Raw genomic sequence first — 26562 nt, 5'->3', positions numbered from 1 at the left:
CAGACTTGGAGTTTTATGTCATTGTCCTATGACGCTCACTCCAGTACTGGAATCCCTCTCCTCAAAGCCGACGAAAACCTGATCGAGACACTGGAAGACAACCAAGTAAGCCTCCATCCTGTTTGATGAGTTTCGAAGATAATGGTTGACAATCATGGTCAAAAAGCAGACTTTTTCTGAATGTCTCTACAGGTACAGCTGCAAAACATCCTCATGAGCAAGTATGTGGAATATTTTCAGCCGGAAGTGAGTGTGTGGCAGAGGAAGCTGATGGTGGCCGACCTGGTGATCTCCTTGTGGATGTCAGTGCAACGGACCTGGGCGCACCTGAACAGCATCTTCACTAACAGTCATGACATCCGATGCCAGCTGGCCAGCGATGCTGAGCGCTTCCAGGGAATACACAATGACTTTCAGGTCCTTGATGCACACAACTGACCACTGCCCTAAATTCATTTTATTGTTCTTACATTGCCCTTTATATGTTATCTTTGTTGCCTAGAATTTGATGAGCGAGGTGGTGCAGAACAGTAACGTGTTACAGGTGACCAACCAGCCTGGCTTCCAGGACAACCTGGAGGCGCTGCACCAGAGACTGTCTGTATGTGAGAAGGCGCTGGCAGAGTACCTGGAGACCAAGAGGCTCACATTCCCCAGATTTTACTTTGTGTCTGCCTCTGATCTGCTGGAGATCGTGTCCAAGGGAACGCAACCTGAACAGGCAAGAGATCGAATCAAATGAAGAGTCACAAATCAAGTGCTGGAATAGTATCAACAATTCTGTCTTGACCAAGATAACACAGTGGTGCCGTATGGTACAAGTCAGAAGGATGATTTTTTATTTTTTTTTTTAGTTGACTTCCTGGAAAAAGGCATGCCTGCTGTTTTATAACCCCTCATATGTTGGAGGGACACACATAGGCATATATTAAAACAACAGTTAAAGTCCCTCCAACGATACAGCCAACGCTGGGGTGCCTTTGAGCAAGGCATCTAACACCCTCAAGCACTTCCTGGATATCCCAAAAGGCTCACTGATCCAATATCGTAGTGATAATGAATATGCTTAAAGCAACACCACTCAGCAGTGTCAATCAAAGCTGAGCATGACTGTTTGTGAAGACTGAGATCAGAATAGATTGTGAAGGTTTACCTAACGCGTGAGTGGAATTAACAATTAAGGTGGCAATGGACCCTGTGTTTTTTCAGGTAACGAGACACTTGCTAAAGCTATTTGACAACATAGCAGATCTCCGCTTCAAGGAGTCACACAGAGGTGAAAAAGCAGTGGCGAATGAGGAGGCAGTTGCCATAGGGATGTACAGCCGGGAGGGAGAATATGTTCCGTTCTCCGAGCCGTGTGTCTGTGAAGGACAGGTATTAAAGGCTACATTAATTCGAACCGATTCATGTTCCTGCTAATATTTGAAATACATTCCACCTTTCATATTGTGTTTGTTCACCCAGGCTGAGTGCTGGTTGGGTGCCTTGGAGCGCACCATGCGTCGGACCATTCAGAAAGAGATCCAGGAAGCGGTAGCCGCCTATGAAGACAAACCACGTGACCAATGGCTTTTTGATTACCCGGCACAGGTGGCACAGAATCAAACGTGTGGAATGTCACTTTGACTCTGCGTAACAACTCGCAATTGGTGGTTTTCTCATGCTTTAGGTCGGGCTGACTGGCAGTCAGGTGTGGTGGGCCACAGATGTGGGCATTGCCTTTGCAAGGGTTGAGGAAGGATTTGATACAGCTCTCAAAGAATATAATAAAAAACAGGTTGGATAAATAAGAGATGAAAAACGCAAATGTTTTCCCCTGATTAAATATAATATTTTTTGATTTGCTAGATCACACAGCTCAACTCTCTAATCCACATGTTGCTTGGAGATTTGACGCCAGGAGATCGACAGAAAATTATGACCGTTTGCACCATTGACGTCCACGCCCGAGATGTTGTGGCCAATCTCATAACACAAAAGGTTAAACGGCTAAATGAAATCGACGGAAATGAATGATTCTTGAATACGTTAATCTCGTTTTTTTTTCGTTTTTTTTTTTTAATGTTTTTTATAACTCCCAGGTGACAACCGGACAAGCATTTGCATGGCTCTCCCAATTGCGCCATCGTTGGGACGATGAAACGCGACACTGTTACGTTGATATCTGTGACGCCCAGTTCCGCTTCAGTTATGAATATCTGGGCAACACCAATAGGCTGGTCATCACTCCTCTCACTGACAGGTACTAAAAAAAGACGTGATCCAAAATAAATAAAGTTGTATTGTATAGTATTGTAATAAACTCATTAATAGACTCAAGGTAATAATGTGCAATTTTGATTGACACTATAGTCAAGTTATTCAACTATATGAAAATTTGTTTTGGTTGTAGTTCACAGTGGTCTAAAACTTTATCACACTGTGATGTACTTCTCATATTTTTGTTACTTTGGGCAAAAATTCTAGAAAACCTTTCAGTGTGAAAGCAATGTAAGAAGACCAACCAATAAATAAAACCATCATCAAGTAATAACTGTTTTGTGTGTGTCTAATTAACATCATTTTTGATTTAATCAACCCTTCCCCTGTCAGGTGTTACATAACGCTGACCCAGTCCCTTCATCTGACTATGAGCGGCGCCCCCTCTGGGCCAGCTGGCACGGGTAAGACGGAGACGACCAAAGATCTGGGACGCTCCCTGGGCATTATGGTTTATGTGTTCAACTGCTCAGAACAAATGGACTACAAGGTAGAACTGGCTTCAAGAGTTCTGTATCATCCAATTCATATCGTTTTATGTCATTCTGGGTAGCAAATATTATCATTTGCTCTTTGCTACGTTCTGCTCCCCCAGTCTATTGGGAATATTTATAAAGGTCTGGCGCAGACTGGAGTATGGGGCTGTTTTGATGAATTCAACAGGATCTCAGTGGAAGTTCTCTCCGTGGTTGCGGTGCAGGTGAAGACCATACAGGACGCAGTCCGCAACAAAAAACACAGGTAAATGCCAACATGGCAAAGTCGTCTTACTAGGAATTTGTGTTTTTAATGTATTTAATGTAATGCCCTGTATGTAGGTTTCATTTCCTTGGAGAAGAAATTGAGCTGAAGCAAACAGTGGGAATCTTCATTACGTTGAACCCAGGTTATGCAGGCAGGGCGGAGCTACCAGAGAACCTCAAGGCTCTCTTCAGGTCTGTCACTTGGAAAATATTTAAAATCCTGACTCATGCAGAACGTATCATATGGTGGTTTTGTAACCATCCAGGCCTTGTGCCATGGTGATCCCGGACTTTGAGCTCATCTGTGAAATCATGTTGGTGGCGGAGGGCTTCATAGACGCTCGTCTGCTGGCACGCAAGTTTATCAGCCTCTACACGCTTTGTAAAGAACTGCTGTCCAAACAGGTGCGTCATTGTAATTTAGGTCATTAAAAATAACAATGGCCAGCATCTGACAATAATCCTGATTGTATTCTCCCTGGATCAGGATCATTATGATTGGGGTTTAAGAGCCATAAAATCTGTTCTGGTAGTGGCTGGCTCACTGAAGCGAGAGGAGCGTAGCAGACCTGAGGAACAGGTGGGCACCTCTGACAGGCTTTATTGTTGCAGTAGACTAAAGAAGGAGTGTACTTTGGTATTTTAGTGTCCACTGATGTCTCTGATGTGGTCAATCTTCTTCGTCATTTCCTGTATGCTCTTCAATTTCAACACCAAGTGTATTAAAACACTTCAGCCAAGATTGAATAAAAAAGTTGACGTCATCAACAACATCATTTGTCTCCCAGGTGCTGATGCGAGCGTTAAGGGACTTCAACCTGCCAAAGATAGTGACCAATGATGTGCCCATATTTCTCGGTCTTATTAGTGACCTCTTTCCTCAGTTGGATGTTCCCCGTAAGAGAGACCCTGAATTGGAAAATGCTGTACGCCAATCAGTTAGTGAGCTGAGCCTTCAGCCGGAAGAAAACTTCATCCTGAAGGTAAAAATGAGTCCATTCATTTTCTGTACCGTGTGCCCAAAATGGGGTCTCGGGTGAGCTGGATTGTATGTCAGCTGACTTTTGGAAACCATAGGATGAGTCTTCAATGAACATTTTGGGAATGTGAGCGCTTGGGGAGTACATGTAAATTCCAGTACTGCCTAATATACTTAATAAATCTAAATCTAAATCTAAATAATAATCTTTATTTCATATTAGATCTAGCAAGTATCAAACAATATGAAAATAGAATTTTCTTTTCCAGGTCACGCAGTTGGAGGAGCTGCTGACTGTCAGACACTCTGTATTCGTTGTGGGTGGACCAGGAACTGGAAAGAGCCAGGTTAACTTAATTAGATAGTTCACATGTTTTATGACTATTTTATATTTTAAAAAAAAGTTTCATTATTTATTCTCTAGATCTTAAAGACCCTCCATAGAACTTACGCAAACATGAAAATCAAACCGGTGTGGAATGACATCAACCCAAAAGCCGTGACCACCGATGAGTTGTTTGGATATCTGCACCCTGCTAGTAGAGAGTGGAAAGATGGTAGGGGAGCATCAAAATTAGTAGAGAGTGGAAAGATGGTAGGGGAGCATCAAAATTATGCTTGTAATTTTATAACTAATATAATTCAGTCAAGAATCATGTGTAGTTTCATATAAGAAATAGTGATAGAAACAGTGGCAAAGTGTGGTGGGGCTTGTCGTGCATGAGCACAAAATTCACTCAATTATTTTAAAATTTACGTTTTCCAGCCTTTGTCATTGATTTGGTTCAATCTAGGAAGACAAGTGTTATACTTGTTTAATCACCACTGGTTGGACTCTAGGGTGGAGTCTCTGCATCTTATTCTGCTAAATTGTATATAAGTAGTTTTTATCACATTGCTGCTTTTTCTGCTTCAGGCGTGTTCTCAACTACCATGAGAGAACTGACTTCAGTTACCCACGATGGCCCCAAATGGATCGTTCTAGACGGGGACATTGACCCCATGTGGATCGAGTCACTAAACACAGTTATGGATGACAATAAGGTCAGTGTCTCTTGTTTACAAGAGCAGTGACATGTCATCACATAACATACAAGAACCCTTTGTTAGATTATTCCTTTCACCCAAGGGAAGAAAATTTTATTGTAGCCTAATCCATGTGTGGGCAAACTACGGCCCGTTTGAATCCGGCCCGCCGAACTTGACAAAAATTAAATGAATAAACCTTGTTAATGTTTTCTTTTCTAAATGTGGTTTTTCCGAGACATATATATTGTTTTTGTTCACTTTCATTTAAAATTAAATGATTTTTTTTTCTCCGATGAGGTGAGGTGACCAAAACACTACATCCATCTGCTGCTGGTCCGGCCCCTTTGTCAAATTTTAGAACCCATTGTGGCCCGCGAATCAAAAAGTTTGCCCACCGCTGGCCTTGTCTGATCTCAACAGGCTTTGCTTTCTATCAAGCACCTTGTGTGTTGATGTTAATGCCGAGATTCTCTTTGGGATTGATGAGGATGGACAGGAAACAAGCTAACGAATCCTGATTGAAATGGTTTGGACATGGGACAATTGATATCGGTACAAGCATGGTCAAAATCAAAATCAAGCAAAAAAGAGGAGCTTTATGGATGCATTGAGGGATGACTTGTAGATAACTGCATTTGGACCAGAACAGTGGGCAGGGAGAGATGGAAGATGAGTCACCGTGGCGACCCCTAAATAGGGTTAACCCTAAAGGGAAAGAAAAAGAAATTGCTAAAATACCAATTCTGTTTTTCAAGGTACTGACTCTGGCCAGTAATGAGAGGATCAGTTTGACCTCTTCCATGCGTCTCCTCTTTGAGATATCCCACCTGAAAGCTGCAACACCAGCCACTGTGTCCAGAGCAGGAATCCTCTTCGTCAACCCCCAAGATGTGGGCTGGACCTCGTAAGGCTCGTAAAACTCAATCAAACTGACGTGACGATGGTTTGGTGAACACCTCACTGTTAACTCTGTCCTCAGTTTCGTGACAAGCTGGATAGAAACCCGGCAGGCCCAGTCAGAGCGAGCTAACCTCACTATTCTCTTTGACAAGTATGTTCCCTACTGTCTGGAGCAAGTCCGCTGCAACTTGAAAACTATCACCCCAATTCCGGAAAACAGCATGGTGCAAGTAAGGACACACATGGTGTCCCTTTGCTGAGTCTTTTGTCCTGGCCAAAAAGAAATTGCATACCAATTTCAATTTGGCACTGTGCAAAGGTATAAGATGTCCTTGTTGTGTTCTTGTGCAACCTATAAATCAGACACTGTGTTCCTTGTTGGACTGCCTGCTGACAGAAGACAACGCTCCTCATGATTCTCCCAGAGAACTTTATGAGATTTATTTTGTCTTTGCCTGTGTGTGGGCCTTTGGAGGAGCCCTCTTCCAGGATCATGTAGGTTCTGACTTGTTACAATAAGAACCTGCTGTACAAAGACTCAAACTAACTTCTTGCCTCCAATTACCGGTGCAGCTGCGCGACTATCGTGCTGAATTCAGCCGTTGGTGGACCAAAGAAATGAGAGCTGTCAAGTTCCCCTCCCAAGGAACCGTCTTTGACTACTTTATAGATCCTGAGACGAAAAAATTTACGCCCTGGAGTGAGAAGATGGTTCCTTTTGAGCTGGAGCCTGATGTGCCTTTGCAGGTTTGTACCAGTGATGGGCATGAAGAATAAAAAAACCTGAAAAAAAAGGTTTTTTTTCGTCTTTTCAGACAGTGCTTGTCCACACCCCAGAAACCATCTGTCTGACTTATTTCATGGACCTACTACTCAGCAGTGGAAAACCTATTATGTTAGTGGGCAACGCAGGAGTAGGGAAAACCATCCTTGTGTCTGATAAAGTCTCCAAACTGAAGGAGGAGTACGTGGTGGCTAAAGTCCCTTTTAACTACTATACCACCTCAGCGATGCTGCAACGTAAGATTCAGTCATATTGTCCCGTTCTGTCTGTCTCTGTGGAGAGTGTTCCCCAGAAGATTTTTTTTAACTTCTCTGCGTAGTATATAATCATCTGTCTGTGGATGTCATGTACTTGTCTGTCTTAACTAATTTAGTTGAATGTTAGTCAGTGCAGAGCAGACTTCAAAAATGTAAACTATAAAACCAAACGGAATGGATAACAATACACTAAGGCTCCTGTAACCCCCAAACCTATTCCATACCTAACATGAAGGTGTTCTGGAGAAACCACTAGAGAAGAAAGCAGGTCGTAAATTTGGACCTCCTACCACAAAGAGACTCATCTACTTCATAGATGACCTCAACATGCCCAAGGTTGACTTGTACGGGACCGTCCAGCCTCACACGCTCATACGTCAGCATCTTGACTACAACCACTGGTGAGACACGCACTTAACTCAAAGGCGTCTTCTTGACAGGCAAGAACGACTGATAGTTTGATTCTTTGCAGGTACGACAGACAAAAGTTGGTACTGAAAGAGATCTATAACTGCCAATACATCACCTGTATGAACCCAACCGCCGGCAGTTTCTCTATTAACCCTCGACTACAGGTGCAGACTGAAGGAAAAATAAATAACAAATAAAGAAATGGAAATAAAATGTGTACAGGATTCCAAACAATGATGTTGAAAGCATGGTATAAACATTAATGCATATATGATGATGACTTAAGAAATAGGAATTCAAACTCAGGTTAGGGTGAAGAAGTATTGTTTCAAACTGGGATAAGGGCTAAGAAGTTGGGATTTAAACCGAGTTAGGGTTCAGAAGTCGGGATTTTAATTAGTGTTAGGGTATAGAGGTAGGTTTTCAAACTAGTGTTAGGGTTTAGAAGTAGGGTTTCAAACTGGGTTGAGGTTTGCAAGGTAGGGTAAGGCTTCAGAAGTAGGGTTCCAAATTTGGGTTAAGGTTAAGAAGTACGGATTTGAACTAGGGTTATCGTTAAAATGTAGGGTTTTCAATTAGAGTCACGGTTAAGAAGTAGGGATTTAAACTAGGGTTGGAGTTTAGAGGTAGTGTTTCAAACTACAGTTAGACTTTAGAAGTAGAGTTTCAAACTAGGGTTAGGATTTTATAAGTTGGGTTTCAAATTTAGGTTGTAAAGTAGGGTTAAGGGTTGGGAAATAAGGTTCCAAACTAGGATCAAGGTTAAGAAATAAGGTTTAAAACTAGGGTTAGGGTTCAGATGTACGAAATAGGGTTGTAAATTAGGGTCAGGGTTAAAAAGTAAGGATTTAAACTTGGATTTGGGTTTAGAGGTAGGGATTTAAAAGTAGGGTTTTAAATTAGGGTTATCTTGTAAATTAGGGTTAGGGTTAAGAAGTAGGGTTTAAAACTAGGGTTGGGGTTAAAACTCCTCTGCTTTGTCCATCCAGAGACATTTCTCCGTCTTTTCGGTACATTTCCCCGGTGCTGATGCATTGGCCACCATCTTCTCCAGCATCTTGTCAGCTCACTTCCTGCAGGGTGGATTCAGCTACGGCGTCTCGCGCTCAGTCGCACCTCTCATACAGGTGCGTTCTCAGCCACATGACATTTTAGCGTTCCTGAAAATGTCACACGTTGCGAAATTCAAATCCTATTAATCCCTGCAGGCTGCTGTCTCATTGCACCAAAAAATCAGTCAAAACTTTTTGCCCTCTGCAATTCGCTTCCATTACATTTTCAACCTGCGAGATCTTGCCAATATCTTCCAGGTAATAAAAAAACTTGAACGTATTTTTTGCAAATGTGCTACCTTTTACATTAGTTGTTGCATCTATGAGTACAGGGCATCCTGTTTGCCCAGCCGGAGTGCATCCGATACCCTATGGACCTTGTTCATCTGTGGCTTCACGAGAGCTCCAGGGTGTACTCGGACAAACTGATGGAAGAGAAAGATGTGGAGCTCTTCAACAAAATCCTGCTGGACACCGGCAAGAGATACTTTGAGGTAGAAGAAAACGCACGTCACATGATTGACTCAGTAACTCAAATGCACACTGTTTCTGTTGCGCCTCTCCAGGGAATAGATGAGTCCATTTTCATCCACCAGCCTCTGGTGTACTGTCACTTTGCTCAAGGGGTGGGAGAGCCTCGTTATCACCTGGTAAGACCCTCAAATGTATTGCGGTCAGGAGTTTATTTTGCAATCATAAATTTATTGTCTGTCAAGCATCCATGCTATTAATTGATTTGGACTTCAATTAATTTATTTTAGATACGTTTCAAGATCTATATTCACAAAGCTTTGATGTACCAAGGCAGCTGTCATATCTAATCTGGCTGAGGAAGAATGTACATTCATTAGCAAACTAATTACCCTTCCACGCGCTTTGATTTGAATTTGAATTTTAAATCGTTCGAGTATCTGTAAGTCCTTACAAAAGTGATGCACTTAGCAAGCTTGTTTATTGCTCAGGCATCAGACTGGGAGAAACTCCAGAAGATGCTTGTTGATGCTCTGGAGCATTATAATGAGCTACATGCTGTGATGGACCTGGTGCTGTTTGAAGAAGCGATCCAGCATGTGTACGACCACAACCCTTGCACTCAAACATACGTCAATGATACGGTATCTGGTCCGAAGAGCATGCACGCTGTTATGTGTTGGTTTTTCCTGCAGATGTCGAATCAGCCGCATCCTAGAAGCGCCCTTCGGTAATGCTCTGCTGGTGGGGGTTGGCGGCAGTGGGAAGCAAAGTCTTTGTCGACTGGCTGCCTTTCTCAGCATGCTGGAAGTCTTCCAGATCACGCTACGGAAAGGCTACGGCTTTAATGACCTCAAAGTAAAACACATGTACACTTTCTATGGACAAATGTATTGAAAGAAACCTCTTGATGATCTGATTGATCAATAGACCGTTGAGTGAGTTAGTTTCTTGGCCCACCGCACACCAGGCGACGCTGCGAGTTGGTATTTGTGTGGGCGTCAATCACCTAGTGTGAGTCTCTGAGTTGCAGACTGTATTTTTTCAAGCTTGTCCAGTCTAGTCTCTCAGCACTTTGCCACCAGTTGATGAAAGACTACTTTCATTTCCCAGTGCTCAAAACAAGTACCATAAAGTTATGTTTGGATGGTTTGGTGTGCAAGAGAGAGAACCCTGACCTCAAGCACACTCAAATATCCCTCCAGAGTCATTCCAACATCTTATGTTGTCTTCCCAGAAGACTGTGAGCTGCAAGGAGGTCTAAGTGGGACTTGCACATACCGGATGTGTGGCGTAAATAGCAAAGAAATGTGCCTTGTGAATAAAACTGTATAGGGCGAAGGGCAGGGTTGACATTCTACGGATTTTTTTTTTTATTTTCCATGAAGAATTTCTTCATTTTTGCAATCCTTTGTGGGTGTAATGGCAATATGTCCCATAAATTTCGTCAAATCATATAATGCAGGGGTGGGCAAACATTTTGATTGGCGGGCCACAAAGGGCTCTAAAATTTGACAGAGGGGCCGGACCAGGAACAGATGGCTGGTGTGTTTTGGTAACCTCACCTCATTGGGGGAAAAAAAGACATTTAATTTTAAATGTAAGTGAACGAAAGATATAAGTCTTTGAAAAACCACGGTATTTCGAAAATAAAAAATTAACAAAGGTTATTCAAGTAATTGTTTTCAAGTTTGTAGGTCCGGATTAAAACATTTAACGGGCCGCATGTGCCTCCCGGGCCGTAGTTTGCCCACGCCTGATATAATGTGTAAATTCTCATCGCACTGTGCCATCACAATCAGGAACGATTGTCACGCATGGATTTCCAAATAACATTCGTTTCCCAACATATCCAGAGCGACATAGCAGCGTTGTATATGAAGGTCGGTGTGAAAAATATTGGGACCGTGTTCCTTCATACGGATGCCCAGATTCCTGATGAAAGCTTCCTGGTAATCATAAACGACATGTTGGCTTCAGGTGAGGCTTTCATTTTGGTAAAAATGTATTAATATTCGAGAAAGAGCATAACATAAAATTGAAAGCAGGTTGGATGGATGTGATTGTTTAATACAATTTGATTTTATGAGTGTACTATATGAAGTAGCCAATAGTTGTAACCTAAAAATATAAAAAATAGCACATTTCCAAATATATTTTTGATATAAAGATGTGACTTTGAATACGTTTCAGGGGACATCCCAGACTTGTTCAGTGATGAAGAAGTGGACACAATTATGACATCAATGCGAATGGAGCTGCGAGGTTTAGGACTCATAGATTCCAGAGACAACTGTTGGAGTTTCTTTATTGAGAGAATACGCAGGCAGCTCAAGGTTTGCAAGATTTCATATGAGTAGTATAGTGTTCCACTACTCACCTATTCGCTGTTTTGGATAAACCATTTTAATTACTCTTTTGATTTTCCTTCTTTTCAATTGACTCTTCATCTGCTATCTATTGCATGTCCTTCTTCCAGGTGGTGTTGTGTTTCTCCCCTGTGGGTTTCACACTGCGGACGCGGGCACGGAAGTTTCCGGCTCTGGTGAATTGCACGGCCATTGATTGGTTCCACCCTTGGTCTCAGCTCGCCTTGCAGTCTGTCAGTACCACCTTCATAGAGAAGATACCTGGATTGGAGGTCTTTATGTTGTCGATGTTCTCTTTTTTTATGGTATTTGGTATTTAGATTAGTCAGAGATAAAGGGGAACTTCTGGGGGCATTCATAATCCAACAATTTTTCGAATAGGAATAAATAGAAATCAATATAAAAATAAATGTATGACAAGGGTGTAATGTGAGGGTGATTGTTTTCAACATTTTTACTTGTCATGCATTTCATGTATAGTATACAATGAGGAAGAAAGGAATTGGCCCTAAGACAGGATTTATCCTCTGCAGGCTAATGTGAGGACACCCATCAGTGAATTCATCTCCCACGCCCACACCAGTGTCAATGAGGTCAATTATTGCTAAACACCATAGAAGAGCCTCACTCCTGTCATGCTCAGTCGGGTCATCTTGTTTCTTCGCAAATCAGGTGAGTGCCAAGTACCAGCAGAGTGAGAAGCACTTCAACTACACCACGCCAAAGAGTTTCCTGGAGTTCATGAAGCTTTACGGCAACCTGCTGAGGAAGAAACGAACAGAGCTCAGTCAGAAGACGGAAAGATTAGAGAATGGTCTGCAGAAGTTGCAGAGCACCGCCTCCCAGGTCAGCAATAGTGTTTGTGAACTCATATTTGGCATCTATTACCAGAGGTGGGGTACTCAAGTCACATGACTAGACTCAAAGAAAAAACTGTATTTTTGGGGGTGGGGGGGTTTGATTTAACTCATCGCAAGGACATAACATTGCATTTAAACTTCGGACCTCACACAACACAGTTGAAAGAAGTTTTGTCAAAGGGAATATGGCATGACTCCTTCTTGTGACTGAAGTCTTGATTATGAACTCCAACAGTATATTGCATAGTATAGAGATTCGAAGTTGTATGAAAGTCATGTATTGGAATTTCTTGCTTTAGTGGTAATGGTATTCATCCTCAAATATTTTGTAAAATTGCAATGTCAAAGTGATGGTATTTAGAGGTGGATGAGGTCACTTCTGTCCCACGAAATGTACCACTCGCTTCTGGTAAAAATATATGTTGTCACTGAGCAAGATTGTACGGCTGGACTTGCTTAACCCAAGTAAGGACTTAAAGCGATCATTATGATCAGAATCCATCATTGTTTTCCTTTCCAGGTGGAGGATCTGAAAGCCAAGCTGGCGGTGCAAGAAGTGGAGCTGTGTCAGAGGAACACGGAGATTGAGGCTCTCATTGCTAAAATTGGACAACAAACAGACAAGCTCAGCCAAGACAGGGCTGTGGCTGATGCTGAGGAGCAAAAGGTAAATAGATGTTTGCCATTTTTGTTTCCCCATCCACTGCCAATATACATTTCCCGGTATTATTTTATGCAGTTTTAGGTAGTAGCTCAAAACGCACATGCTGTGAATGAAAATCAATCATGTCTACTGCTCATAATAGTTTAAATAAATAAATAAATAAATCCAAGTGTAAAAAGTTGCAGCGATCAGTCCAGGGCGTGCCCGCCTCTCATCCAAAGTCATCTATGCTCGGTTCTAATTAGGATAAGCGCCGCGAAAAACAGCTAGATGGATTCTTTTCTAAGGCCGGTGAAATCCAACATGTCGCTTTAGGTGGAGGCAATTCAAGCGGAGGTGAGCAAACAACAGCGAGAGACAGAAGAGGACCTGGCCAAGGCTGAACCTGCCCTCCAGGCCGCCAATGCAGCCCTCAATACACTCAACAGGGTAACATGAAGCAACAAGTACACTCAACTACCTTCCGTTACAGGGATTATGTTCAAAACCACTCCCGCAATATGTGAAATCTATGATTTTGGAATACCCTTTTTAAATGGTCTTTTAAGTGCAATGAATGACTAAAAATATTCTATACAAAGTGTAACAGTGTACTGATGAATGATTAAAAAAAAAAAATACGCTCCTTCAAGTTTTCCTCTTCTTCCTTTAAAATTACATCATATTGAACTATAAATGTATTTTTTTAACTAAATTTATTTTTTAACACTTCTCATCTTTTGTATCATATTTTGTGTGTATAGTGTGTCCTAAAAGTCAACAAATTTTTTTTCACTGGATCGCTGTGAAATTGTATTCTCCTTGACAGTATTTTGAAATTTTTGTTTACCAAACAAAAAAACACTCTATAAGAGTAACGGGCATTTTTTTGGTCCACCCTGTTCAAAATGTATTTGTGTACGTCGTCCAGTTGAACGTGACCGAGCTGAGAACGTTCCCAAACCCTCCGTTGATCGTCACCAACGTCACAGCAGCGGTTCTGGTGCTGCTCGCTCCTCAGGGAAAGATCCCCAAAGATCGTAGCTGGAAGGCTTCCAAGGTGGTCATGAGCAAGGTGAGCCTTTCGAACACACCTCTTTGCTTGCTGACCACAGGAAGGAATTGTGGTTTTATATTGTAAAAAACAAAAATCAACAAGACAAATCATCCAATGTTTCATTATAACACAACTGAAATGGCCAGTTTGTTGAGCAGCCTAGCAACATGCTACGTTTAGCTAGTTAGCTGCGGCTCAGCTCATATAGAGCATTGCCCAGTGACAGAAAATGTCGCTGTTTGAATCCAGGCTGTTTTGTTTTGCTTTTGCTGCACAAAAACACGACAAATCCATGTTGGTCTATGCTGTTTTTTCTACAGGGCAGTACATTTATTTCACTACTGAATCACAGCATCAGATACAGCGCCATGTTTTTTATGTAGCCTTGAAGAAAGTCCACTACCAAACCCGTCAACCTCTCTTTAATATTTCACCATTAATTAGACATATTCCACCCAAGGAGTGAAATTAATCAAGTGCCCTCCCGCCGCTGCTCCTTATTTGTCCAGGTGGATGACTTCCTGCAGGCTCTGGTGAACTTTGACAAGGAGCATATCCCAGAGGCCACAGTGAAGGTTGTGAGGGACGACTACCTGAGTGACCCTGAGTTCAATCCCGAGTTTGTGCATCACAAATCTTCCGCTGCTGCCGGGCTCTGTGCCTGGGTGATAAATATGATCCGCTTCCATGAGGTACGTTTATTGTCCGTTGAAATGAGCCAATTACACTTTATGGACAAAAGGCCTGGGGAGACACTGTAATCTTTTCGCAAATAAGTTGGGGGTTGGGCCAGACTTAGGTCGAGGGAAGCCTCTTTTCTGTTTCACAGTCAAACACGGAAATACAAAATGAAGACTCTCACAAGGAGCATGGATGAGATGATACGGAACTCTCCGCGTGGTGAATCGTCAACCTAACTAAATCCTATGTTACTCACTAGACTGTGCCCTACAAAACCATTTATTTTATTAAATATGAAATCGTGGTGATGATTTTTAAGGGGCTTGAATTGATTCATGTAATTTAAATTAATTTAAATGCCCAAACTTTATTTGATATACATTGGCCCTTTGAGATACAAGTAAACCACTTGAATCTTTTGAGAAATAAGACATTATTCTGCACAGTTTTTGCTTTGTGACGACTGAGCATCACTACGTATGTCCATTTGTCTGTACTATACTGGTCCCAGACAGCCCATTTGCACAGACCAGTACAATGTCAATTGCATTGAAGCAAAAATGGGGCAAAAATGTGTCATTCTTTACATTCTACTTGTATTTAATTATGTCACTAAAGTATATTTTTATGAAGTAAAATGAGTGCTATTTCTATAAAAAAAAAAAACATCACACACATGTTGCATTTATTGATGGATTTTTTATTTATTTCATTAATTAATTAATTAATGTATTTATTTTGGATGGGGGCAATGATCGAGTTCCTAGCCCCCATGAAAAGTGGGGTTCCATTGTAACGGCATTTCCATTCATTTCAATGGAGAAAAATGATTTGAAATATGAGATAACTGTTTTGACAGAACAAATTAAATTTGAATCACAAGGCAACACTGTACAAGTAAATTGAGTTACAAGTTCAGTCACAGAAGAAAAATACACGTAAATGTGAGTCGAGGTATGACTTTTTGTCTGCAGTCCTGTGTACGTTTGTGTACTCATATCCCTCTTCCAATTCGCATGCTGCTATGGATAGATTTTTGTGAGTACATCTTAAATCTTTATTTACTAAAACAAATATTTTATCTAGATGCCGAGAACTAATGAAGTTTATCCACAGGTATTGTGTGAGGTGGCGATGAAGAGGATGTGTCTGTCTCAAGCCAACGCTGACCTCGCCGAGGCTGCAGAGAAGCTCCAGGTCATCAGGAAGAAACTGGCTGTGAGTCTCACTGAACATTTGATTCAGGTATGCCTTGTTTGAGATTGAAAATCTTGACATTACTTCAGGAGTTAGACAGCAGCCTGGAAACTCTGACGAGCGAATACGAGAAAGCCACATCAGAGAAACTGCGTTTTCAGGAAGAAGTTAACTGCACCAACAAGACAATTGAACTAGCCAATCGCCTCGTCAAAGGGTTGCAGGTGGCTTCTTCGTGGTTATACTTTATGCAAAACTCATCTTTGTGTCTTTAATTTGTTGTATTTTCTTTCAGAGTGAAAATGTGCGTTGGGCCCACTCAGTGGCTCAGTACCACGAACAGGAGGCCACGCTATGTGGAGACGTCCTTCTCACTGCAGCCTTCATCTCGTATGCCGGCTCCTTTTCCAAAAAGTACCGCAGGGAGTTGGTGGACAACCTCTGGAGGCCTTTTCTCCGCAGCCAGAAGGTCTCTATGTTCAACACAATAATCACAAATGCAGGGTATCGTTCTTCTGAAAGTAGCCATATGAAACACATATTTACTTTGCTCTTGGGCTCCACATTAGGTTACACACAAATGTGTTATTTGGATATTCAGAGTGCCCCCAAAAAAAGTGCAGAATAATTAGGAGTGGAAACAGTTCTAGCATGAGATACTGCTTGATTTATAATATTGACTGCATTTGGAAATTAATGCGTGGGGATCGCACTTTACCTAACCAAAGTTACACACACATGCACACCCTTTGCAAGTGGTGTTAGGGCATCAGATAAAATTTCCAAATGTACTCCGTGTTGACTAGTGCGAACGAGTTCCAGTTAGAAGAAAATTCAGCTTCAAACTTGGAAAGGTTTTTCTTTTGAGTGTTATAAATCTTAGTTGTGGCGCAAGGAAGCTGCATGCTAAGCTCGCTATGTGTCACACATTTGTTGCCATGACTACGTCAACTTCTCTTTCTTCTTTTCCTTCTACTTTTTTTCGGGCAGTTGGCGGGAAATTATAACTACTTCTACTACTACTTCTTTTTGCCCTTCATCATTTTCTTCCACATCTTCTACTATCTTCTAGTTGGCAAATACCTTTGGTTCATTACCGCCACCTTCTGGCCACCATCAGAAATGCACCAGTCATATATATATATATATATATATATATATATATATATATTAATTTATTTTCTCCTCCAGCTCTTATTAACCTTCATCGTTTGTGTTAATTCCATATCCAAGGTCCTCATTCCCATGACAGCAGACTTGGATCCTGTGTGCATGCTGACTGACGGTGCCATGGTAGCCCAGTGGAACAACGAAGGCTTGCCTGGAGACGAAATGTCCACCCAGAATGCCACCATCCACACTAACTGTGAGTGATGCCGATAGATTCAATTCATCATCACCGTAGTCAGCATTGCAATTGCGGTTGCATATTAATTTGCCTTTTTAGCTCTTCAGGTGACTATGAGGGAAAAGATAAAAGTCCAAAAGCCACAAAACAAATTAGCGTTCAATGTCTCCTCGATTGATACTTTACCAAAAATGTATGAAAAAAATAAAATCTAATACAATGGCTAATAAATGGATGTGTTGTGTGTTTTGCTTAAGGCGAACGCTGGCCTCTCCTTATTGATCCTCAGCTGCAGGGCATAAAGTGGATCAAGAGTCGCTATGGCAACAGCCTCAAGGTTGTCAGTCTGAGTCAAAAAGGGTATGTTTGGTTCAACATCGTTCTCCTTAGGACCTACAGTAAATCCTGCGATACGTTCACATTAAAACACAAAATGTCAATGTGTTTTTTGCACTTTAAAATTTCTCAAACATGCACCTGTTGCTACAGTTACGTGGATGTGATCGAGCAAGCTGTTGTGGCTGGAAATACCGTGCTCATCGAGAACATAGAGGAGACCATTGACCCGGTTCTTGACCCGCTCTTGGGTCGACACACAATCAAGAAGGGCAGGTAAGAAGACATGATTGTGACTGTATTTTGGAGCATTTTTAATTTTTTTTTTTCATACTGCCTTTATAATGTCATTTTATAGTTTTGTTGTATTTTTTTATTTCTCTTGTTTTTGCTGTTGGATGTCATCTTTTTATTTATTCTCTTTTTAATCATCATTTCTTGACCTCTCTAAATGGCGATGGATTTTGCCTTGTGTATGAACGTGTTCAGCGTTTTGAACTTGTTTTGCAGTTGCATCAAGGTGGGCGACAAGGAGTGCTTCTTTCATGCGGGCTTCAGACTCATCCTTCATACCAAATTGGCCAACCCTCACTATAAGCCAGAAATTCAGGCACAGACTACACTTATTAATTTTACCGTGACCAGGGACGGGCTGGAGGACCAGCTACTTGCCCAGGTTGTCAACCAGGAGAGGCCTGACCTTGAGCATCTCAAGGTACAACGGCATTGCTATTTAATTTATTGAGTTTACATTTTGGTTCAGTTTGTTCTTCCGTGTGTTGAATAATTCACCAAACCCTCAATCTGTGGTGCTCCAGAAAGTTTTCCTTTTTCAATTCCCACAGAGCGAACTGACGAAGCAGCAGAACATGTTCAAGATAGAACTGAAACTTCTGGAGGATGAGCTGCTGAGCAGGTTGTCTGCAGCGGAAAGTAACTTTCTGGGTGATAATTTGCTGGTAGAGAAGCTCGAGAGCACCAAGCACACTGCCGCTGAGATTGAGATGAAGGTATTTGTCGGGAAAGGCGCTTAGTCTCATTTCCATCACGAGTGAGCCGGAGACTAACCTTTCACGGCATCATACTGTGCTGTGAGATAATTTGAACAAACAAATACCCAATGAGAATGTTAAAAAAAAAAAATAATAATGGAGCCGCACAAAACCAAAACTCTGCTCAAACATCTTTCCCAGGTGCTGGAAGCTAAAGTCAACGAGGTGAAAATAAACGAAGCCAGAGAACATTATCGTCCAGTTGCTGTCCGAGCTTCACTGCTCTACTTTATCATGAACGACCTCAACAAGATCAACCCCATGTACCAGTTCAGCCTCAAGGTAATCGGTGAGGGTAGTGGAGACATGGCTGAATCACAAATGTGGTCACTGCAAACGATTACATTTCTCAGGCGTTCAACGTGGTCTTCCACAAAGCGGTGGACACGGTGGAGACATGCGAGGACGTGAGCAGCCGAGTGAAAACGCTTATAGATTGCGTGACCTACTCCACCTTCAACTACATCAGCATGGGGCTCTTTGAGAGAGACAAGCTCACCTTCACTGCACAATTGGCCTTTCAGGTTCTCGATGTTGTGTGCATTTGTGCCTGAACGTGTATCATCGCTGACAATAATCTCCTTCTCTGCAGTTACTACTGATGAGTAAGAAGATAGACGTGCGTGAGCTGGACTTTCTGTTACGCTTCAACATCGACCACGCTTACGTCAGCCCTCTGGACTTTCTCTCCAACGCTGCATGGAGCGCCATCAAGGTACAGAGACGATTTTACATTCCTCATCAAAATATTTTTCAATGATTTCAGCTTAAGTGTCAAGTCAATGTATTACGGTAGAGGATTAATTATGTTGAACGTTACAAGAATTTGTCATATTGAGGAGAGGGTGAAGAAGGTGGTATATATATATATATATATATATATATATATATTTATTTATATATATATATATATATATATATATATATATATATATAAATAAATAAATAAATTTATTTATTTATATTTATTTATTTATATATATTTATTTATTTATTTATATATATATATATATATATATATATATATATATAAATAAATAAATAAATTTATTTATTTATTTATTTATTTATATTTATTTATTTATTTATTTATTTATATGTATTCTTTCTTTCTTTATTTATTTATTTATTTATTTATTTTTAATTAATTTTTTCTTGTGTGTAATGCGTAAAGTGTTCCAAACTGTTTCTAAATGAAAACAATTGTCCTGTTACTCCTGTAACATTTTTTTTCTGACCAACTGTAATTTCGTGATGACAGAGGTGTGGTTAAAACCAACGGAGACTGAGTGATGGACTGACACACTGGCCAGGCCTGAAATCATGAAGGACCGATGATGCTAAATAGCGTGGAAATTTGCGCAGTTTGTCAAATGTAAAGTTGTTACACTGGTGATTCATTGTGCGTCAATACATTATTTTGCAATAAAAACACATTTTCGTTTATAAAAGAAAATGAGTGTTTGGATGTTTGAGGCAACACTAAAGCAAAACAATATGAGCATCAAAGTCACTGCTGTGCATAAGATATATCTTTTCACAAAAAGCTTGTTTTCTGAGGGTGAAACTAACCCAAGTTTTATTGCTGGTTACTATAAATAAAATGGAATAAAGTAGAAACAAACTTTTTGAAGATGAAAGAAGTGAGCCTAATCTTTCATTTGGGACTTTCTGTGTTTACATGATACAATATTCTGTGAGCCATGAAAGATCAGTCAGAATGCTCTAAATTGGCTGAAACTCAAGAGGTTGTCTTTGAAAATGGCTGCTATTAGAATCAAGAGTAAGATGTGAGACGAGTTTAAAATGACTTTTGGTCATAGTTTGTAGTATGTTTATAGTTTCAGCAATTGATATGACAAAATCATAAACATGCTTTGTCGGGGTGGTAATTACTTGCCTGTTTTTTTTTTATTTGCAACAGGGCTAGTGACATTTACTGTTGTTGTTCGTATTTAAAAGTGAAAAATTCTCCTTTGGCCCACTGGCAAGCGTTAAGTCAAGTGTTTTGTAAAAAAAATCCAGGTCGGGTCAACCCATGGCTTTGCAAAATCTCCAAACAAACTCCTTTAAGTTTTCTTGATCTCCTAAAAGTGACTGCACTAAGTACCACCATTTTTTTTTTTTTTTTTTTTTGCAAACGCAACACTTACAAAACTCCCTTTCAGATTCATAAATCCAATCCGTCTATGCCCTACTTTTTGTCTTGCATAGGTGATGAGTTTCACCGATGAGTTCCGGGGTCTGGACCGGGACATTGAAGGCTCTCCTAAGCGCTGGAAGAAGATGGTGGAGTCTGAGTGTCCAGAGAAGGAGAAGTTCCCTCAGGAGTGGAAAGGGAAAAGTTCCCTGCAGAAACTCATCATGATGAGAGCTCTGAGACCTGACCGCATGACATATGCTGTCAAGTGAGGAGCAGGATTTCCATTCCAGTTCCCCCTGATACTCACTTTTTCTAGATGAGAAGTATCATTTTTCCTACTGCTTGTTTTATTATATCTTTTATATATTGTATTATATATTCCAGGAACTTTGTGGAGGAGAAGCTTGGGGTGAAATACACGGAAGGTCGCAAGACAGAATTTGCAAAGTCTTTCAGAGAAAGTGGTCCAGCTTCTCCCATGTTCTTCATCCTCTCTCCTGGAGTGGACCCACTAAAAGATGTGGAGTCGCTTGGTATGACACCGGAAAGCAACGTAAACAATCGTGAAACGGACTGTTTATTTCAGTGCATCTTATCGTCCTCAGGGAGAAAGCTGGGCTTCACCATCGACCTTGGCAAGCTTCACAATGTGTCCTTGGGTCAGGGGCAAGAAGCTGTGGCCGAGGTTGCCATGGAAACCGCTGCAAAGGAGGGACACTGGGTCATATTGCAGGTGCACTTTTCACATCACTGATGGGATTTTCCATATGATGTGAAAATGTCTGCACAGCATTTTTAGTTTTGACTCCCACTATATATTTTAATGGAAAACTATCTTAATTTTGTTTAGTTCAACATAGCGTCATGTAAAATCACTAAGAATGTCCTCATCACATTTTCTTGCAGTCATTTGATTTTGAAGCTCTGCCGTATGTCGATCGGAAACCTCAAAAATGTATTAAGGAGGGGAAATGTGAATGTGAATCCATCTTAAGCAAAACTATGCCAAATATGACACTTTTTACATGGCAAGCGGAACAGTGATTTAAACCAAGTAAATTGATTTTTTTTTTTGGGGGGGGCACATGATTTTTCAGGGAGCGTATTAAATTATTTGTGTTAAATGTGTCTCTACCTTATTCCATTTTTGTGCAAAATGCTTCTTTTTGCACTCCGGCCTCCACTAATTAACCCGAGTCTGCTAACCTCAGAGACCAAAATCCCTTTGAATTAAGGACTAATCACTTGTTTTCATAACAGGACATCTGACATAATTCCGTTCATTAAAAATGGGAACTATAAAATTTAACTTGTGGATAATTATCTTTTCTGTATTCCTGCAGAACATCCACCTGGTTGCTCGCTGGCTGGGCTCACTCGAGAAGCTTCTGGAGCACTATTGTGAAGGCAGTCATCCCGACTACAGAGTGTTTATGAGCGCTGAGCCTGCACCAACCGTCCAGGAACACATAATTCCACAGGTACTTTGTACATGCAGCAAGCGTCATAATATGTTTATTGTTGTACAGTCACAAAATTAGGGACATAATCTAATACATTCTGCATATCATTAACCTCGTCGAATAATTGCAGTCATTTTTAACTTACTGTCAGTGCTCAGAAATCAAATGAGTTGTGATTTTTCTGAAAACTTTCAAATTGTGGCCAATTTATGCAAAGACAGCAATACTCTGTTTCGAATGACATTGTCAGAGTGTTATTAATGGAACTTTAATGTTTTGTTTTTTGTCAGGGCATTCTAGAAAATGCCATCAAGGTGACTAATGAGCCTCCAACTGGGATGCATGCTAACTTGCATGCAGCTCTGGATAACTTTGACCAGGTCAGTGCCTGCCATGCGTTAGTTCGGGTGTGGGCAAACTGTGGCCCGGGGGCCACATGCGGCCCATTAAATGTTTTAATCCGGCCCGCCGAGCTTGAAAAAAATTAAATGAATAAACCTTGTTAATGTTTTATTTTCTAATAACTGTGTTTTTTTTTCCAAATGCAAATATAATTTTGTAATACTTTTGTTTACTTTCATTTAAAATTAATTGTATTTTTTTTCCTCTGAGCCTTTTTTTGGTTCCTCACAATTTGGTACTGAGATTTAATATTATTTTTTGAAGGTCCTCTTTCCATTTTCCTAACAAACAAAAGAATAAATTAATCCGTGTTACGATAAACAAATAAATATCAGATTTATTAAATGTAAATGTTTTGGTCTTTCAGGTTAGGTTTATGCTAAAATAAGCACCACACCTTCACTTGCAGTTTTGTCAGCATTCATGGCGGCAAATTCACAAAAGTTACTTTTTATGTTTCATGAAACAATGATGGAACCATGTTAACATGTGGACTACACTTCTTAAGCACTGAACTTATCTAGACAATAAAGATGTAAATAAGCCAATACTCACTTTCTGGTCATGTATTTAGTTCTGTGTCATTCCTTGTACAGGGCATCCTGGACCAGTGTAGCCGTGAGCAGGAGTTTAAGACCATCCTATTCTCTCTGTGTTACTTCCATGCCTGCGTGGCCGAACGGAGGAAGTTCGGACCCCAGGGATGGAACCGGAAGTACCCTTTCAATACTGGAGACCTCACCATATCAGTGAATGTCCTCTACAACTACCTGGAAGCTAATGCACAGGTGGGCTCCCGCATTATGATGCACTCTAGGAGACAGGTTTAGCTACTGTACGTATCTGAAATGATAATGAGGAGTTGGCGCTTAACGTGCGATTTGTGATAATGACGAAGGTGCCATGGGAGGACCTGCGATACCTTTTTGGTGAGATTATGTATGGAGGACACATCACCGATGACTGGGACAGAAGACTCTGCAGAACATATTTGGAAGAATACATGCAGAGCAACCAGGTTTGTATTCCTCACAACCAGAGTAAAAATTCAGATTTCAAAGCAAGCACTGTTTCATTTTTGTTTTTCTATCGGTAGTTTGATCGGAAGCTTGCATTGGCGCCAGGACTTTTGGTTCCGGCCAACTTGGACTACAAGGTAAGATGTTCTACAAAGCCCTTTCCTTGTTCGTTTAAAAGAGTATCCATGCATTTGAAAAGTCCACATTATGCAGATGCAGCACCGGCTCCATATTTGACCTCACTTATGAACAAGGACCTCAAATACTAGAACTAGTTCACTTACGGCAGGATCTCATCCCCTGACCCGGAGAGGGCACTCCACTCTTGTCCGACTGAGGACCATGGCCTCAGATTTGGCGGTGGTGATTTTCTTTCTCCTTGTAGATGTCCCCCATCAAACTGAATTATATTGTGTAGCTTAAAGCGCTATATAAGTGCACTCCATGGACCCTTTACCATTGTCTTCCAGGGTTACCACGACTTCATAGATGAGATGCTGCCCCATGAAAGTCCTGTGCATTACGGGTTGCACCCCAATGCAGAAATTGACTTCCTGACCGTGACGTCAGATAATCTTTTCCACACTCTGTTGGAGCTGCAGTCTCCTGATACTGTGATGGGGGAGGGGGCCACTGGGACACTAGAGGAGAAGGTAGTACTAGTGACACCAAGGATGGTACTGATTGTTTTTAACGCATTTTTCATTTTTGCAGGAAAGACGAACATTTTTGTATATGGTGGTGAATATTGTTTCCATTATTGTTTAGATGATCGAAATGATGCTCTTGCTTATTTTTACGCCAACTGCAGGTGAAAACCGTGTTGGATGAGGTTCTCGAGAAGCTCCCAGAGCAGTACAGCATGACGGACATCACCTCCAAGACAGCTGAAAGGTCGCCTTACATCCTGGTTTGCTTCCAGGAGTGCGAGCGCATGAACATGCTCATCGGCGAGATACGGCGCTCGCTCAAGGAGCTTGACCTGGGCCTCAGAGTATGCTTGAACCTCAGTGTGGCTTTGTGAGGTTTTTTTTATGGGTGGCCTTCTGTGTGATCGCCATGTTTTTTTGTCAAGGGAGAGCTTGCAATTTCCCCAGAGATGGAGAAGCTCCAAACGGCCTTGTTTCTTGACTACGTTCCTGATGCTTGGACCAAGCTGGCCTACCCGTCCACCTTTAGCCTCGCCATATGGTAAACAGTCATGCTTGGAGATCCAATTGACCCAATTTATGAGTTTTTCAACGTACGGACAATTTTTTGCTTTGATTTACAAGCAAACATTTTAGAGATGTGTGCTGTATGGTGGCAGATAGTGAATTTAAACATTTTAAAAAGTACCTTCAAACTGTTTATTGCCAGTCACAGATTAAGTTTACTGTCAAAGTAAACATAAAACAAAGCGAGTTACAACGTGGTATATCTAAAGCAAAAACATAGCCTCGTCTTTGGTCTACAAGTTCCTTTACCTGAAAGCTAACACAGATCCTTTAAGCAACATGCGGTCCCCCCCCAAAAAAAAAAAATCAGTCACAATGAATTAATCTTGATGCACTAATTGTTTAATTCTTTACATTCTATTACTGAATGTATTTATGAAATATGTTGTATATAGAGGTGTGCTATTTTCCTAATTAGAAAGCAAGTAACATTTTTGGGCTGGAATGGATTAATAGCTTTTCCATTCACTTCAATGGGGAAAGGTGATTTGAGTTTTGAATGACATACTTGGTCACAGAATGGATTAAATTTGTATCGAGATACATCACTGAAGTATCAAATTGCGCTCAAATTGAATTCTAAATCAATCAGTAATACTATATATTGCTCAGCAGTTTGTTGCCTTACACTTATTCACGCTGCATCAGTGAATAACAATGAAGCATAGCATAGGCACATTGCATAACAAATGTGTGCAAAATGGATTCCATACAATCACAAACACTGCCGCATATAGTAAAATTTCCCGAAAAATTTATTATTGGTTATAGATGCAACGAGATGATACCGTAGTACTACTTTTACACCAGGCGGGGCTTTACCGCCATCTTGTGGCAAAATTAGGTCATTTCAGAACAAGCACAAAAAACGCATGTGGATCAACAGATGTTTACGGATGTACAATGTATGTGAGTGCGTATTATATAAACAGACACCTACTGCACATATTCCACATGTGAATTAATCTAGATACTCATTATGCATTACACATGAAACATAATAATGCTAAAAAAAATAAATAAATAAACATATTTGTGATGGCAGGATTTCTGATAGTTATTTCATGCGATCTAAATGGGCTTTTTTGTCATGTCTAGTGGATAGCTCAGCCACGGATAATCTTGTGTGTGTCAGGTACAATGATGTGTTACAGCGTTGCAAAGAATTAGACAGCTGGACTCAAGATCTGTCACTACCCACTGTCGTCTGGCTTAGCGGACTCTTCAACCCACAATCCTTCCTAACTGGTAACACACATTCATCCAAAGAGCACATTTGCATTTAGTATTTTATCAAATATGAGATGTGTCTCTTCATCTTTAGCCGTGATGCAGAGCTTGGCCCGTAAGAACGAGTGGCCCTTGGATAAAGTCAACTTGACTGTGGACGTGACCAAGAAATTTAAGGAAGAGTTCAACCAACCTGCAAGAGAGGGGGCGTATGTTTATGGACTTTTCATGGAAGGTATTTACCTTCAACATGGACCATCTTCATTTTGCAGCTTTTATTAAATGATCATTTTCTGATCATTTTCAAAGGGGCCAGGTGGGATATTCAGGCCGGGGTGATCACAGAAGCGCGTTTAAAAGAGCTGACGCCGGCCATCCCCGTCATCTCAGTCCGAGCTGTGCCCAACGACCGCCAGGAGACCAGGAACATCTACGAGTGTCCTCTCTATAAGACCAAGATCAGAGGACCCACGTATGTTTGGACTCTGAGACTGAAAACAAGGGAACGGCCTGCCAAATGGGTCCTGGCCGGAGTGGCTTTGCTCCTTAGTGTGTGACTCAATTTGGGTCATTGTAGACTTTCTGATCAATTTTTGCTGAAGGCAAGAATAATCCAGTCGTGTAGAAATGTTGCTTTGGCGCCATCTTGTGGCAAGT

General features: G+C 41.1%; 1 protein-coding gene across 1 annotated transcript; it reads left to right on the top strand.

Moving 5' to 3' along the window:
• Positions 1 to 26462, top strand: dnah9l (dynein, axonemal, heavy polypeptide 9 like). The gene is made up of 64 exons (XM_088310283.1): positions 1 to 105; positions 193 to 417; positions 503 to 721; positions 1210 to 1377; positions 1468 to 1593; positions 1673 to 1780; positions 1852 to 1983; positions 2085 to 2245; positions 2596 to 2752; positions 2858 to 3003; positions 3081 to 3197; positions 3272 to 3410; positions 3493 to 3585; positions 3794 to 3988; positions 4254 to 4331; positions 4409 to 4541; positions 4901 to 5028; positions 5769 to 5917; positions 5993 to 6143; positions 6277 to 6408; positions 6487 to 6660; positions 6729 to 6933; positions 7190 to 7355; positions 7427 to 7529; positions 8355 to 8492; positions 8574 to 8675; positions 8750 to 8911; positions 8984 to 9067; positions 9380 to 9489; positions 9584 to 9746; positions 10745 to 10868; positions 11082 to 11224; positions 11368 to 11529; positions 11791 to 11850; positions 11930 to 12103; positions 12638 to 12784; positions 13097 to 13210; positions 13692 to 13835; positions 14327 to 14509; positions 15615 to 15716; positions 15785 to 15919; positions 15991 to 16164; positions 16929 to 17061; positions 17301 to 17403; positions 17533 to 17655; positions 17890 to 18094; positions 18225 to 18389; positions 18573 to 18713; positions 18785 to 18955; positions 19024 to 19146; positions 20646 to 20839; positions 20959 to 21107; positions 21180 to 21307; positions 21918 to 22055; positions 22328 to 22417; positions 23036 to 23227; positions 23338 to 23457; positions 23536 to 23595; positions 23929 to 24111; positions 24270 to 24452; positions 24534 to 24649; positions 25811 to 25923; positions 26000 to 26140; positions 26215 to 26462. The coding sequence occupies exons 1-64, from the start codon at positions 16 to 18 to the stop codon at positions 26460 to 26462; spliced, it is 9135 nt and encodes a 3044-aa protein (XP_088166409.1). The 5' UTR covers positions 1 to 15.
• Positions 26463 to 26562: the final 100 nt, after the last annotated feature.

The sequence above is a fragment of the Idiotropiscis lumnitzeri genome, chromosome 12 (assembly GCF_059441095.1).
Source record: "Idiotropiscis lumnitzeri isolate Australia: NSW breed Sydney's pygmy pipehorse chromosome 12, RoL_Ilum_1.0, whole genome shotgun sequence".
Taxonomy (NCBI): domain Eukaryota; kingdom Metazoa; phylum Chordata; class Actinopteri; order Syngnathiformes; family Syngnathidae; genus Idiotropiscis; species Idiotropiscis lumnitzeri.
The sequence above is the reverse complement of the archived record's forward strand: the minus strand, read 5'-3'. Positions and strand labels throughout refer to the sequence as shown.

Excerpts from the sequence above, each read along its gene's own strand:
- dnah9l (XM_088310283.1), top strand. The coding sequence starts at position 16 with ATGTCATTGTCCTATGACGCTCACTCCAGTACTGGAATCCCTCTCCTC. Across the intron at positions 5,918-5,992 it reads CAAGATGTGGGCTGGACCTC|TTTCGTGACAAGCTGGATAG; the intron begins GTAAGGCTCGTA and ends CTCTGTCCTCAG. Across the intron at positions 8,493-8,573 it reads CAGTCGCACCTCTCATACAG|GCTGCTGTCTCATTGCACCA; the intron begins GTGCGTTCTCAG and ends TAATCCCTGCAG.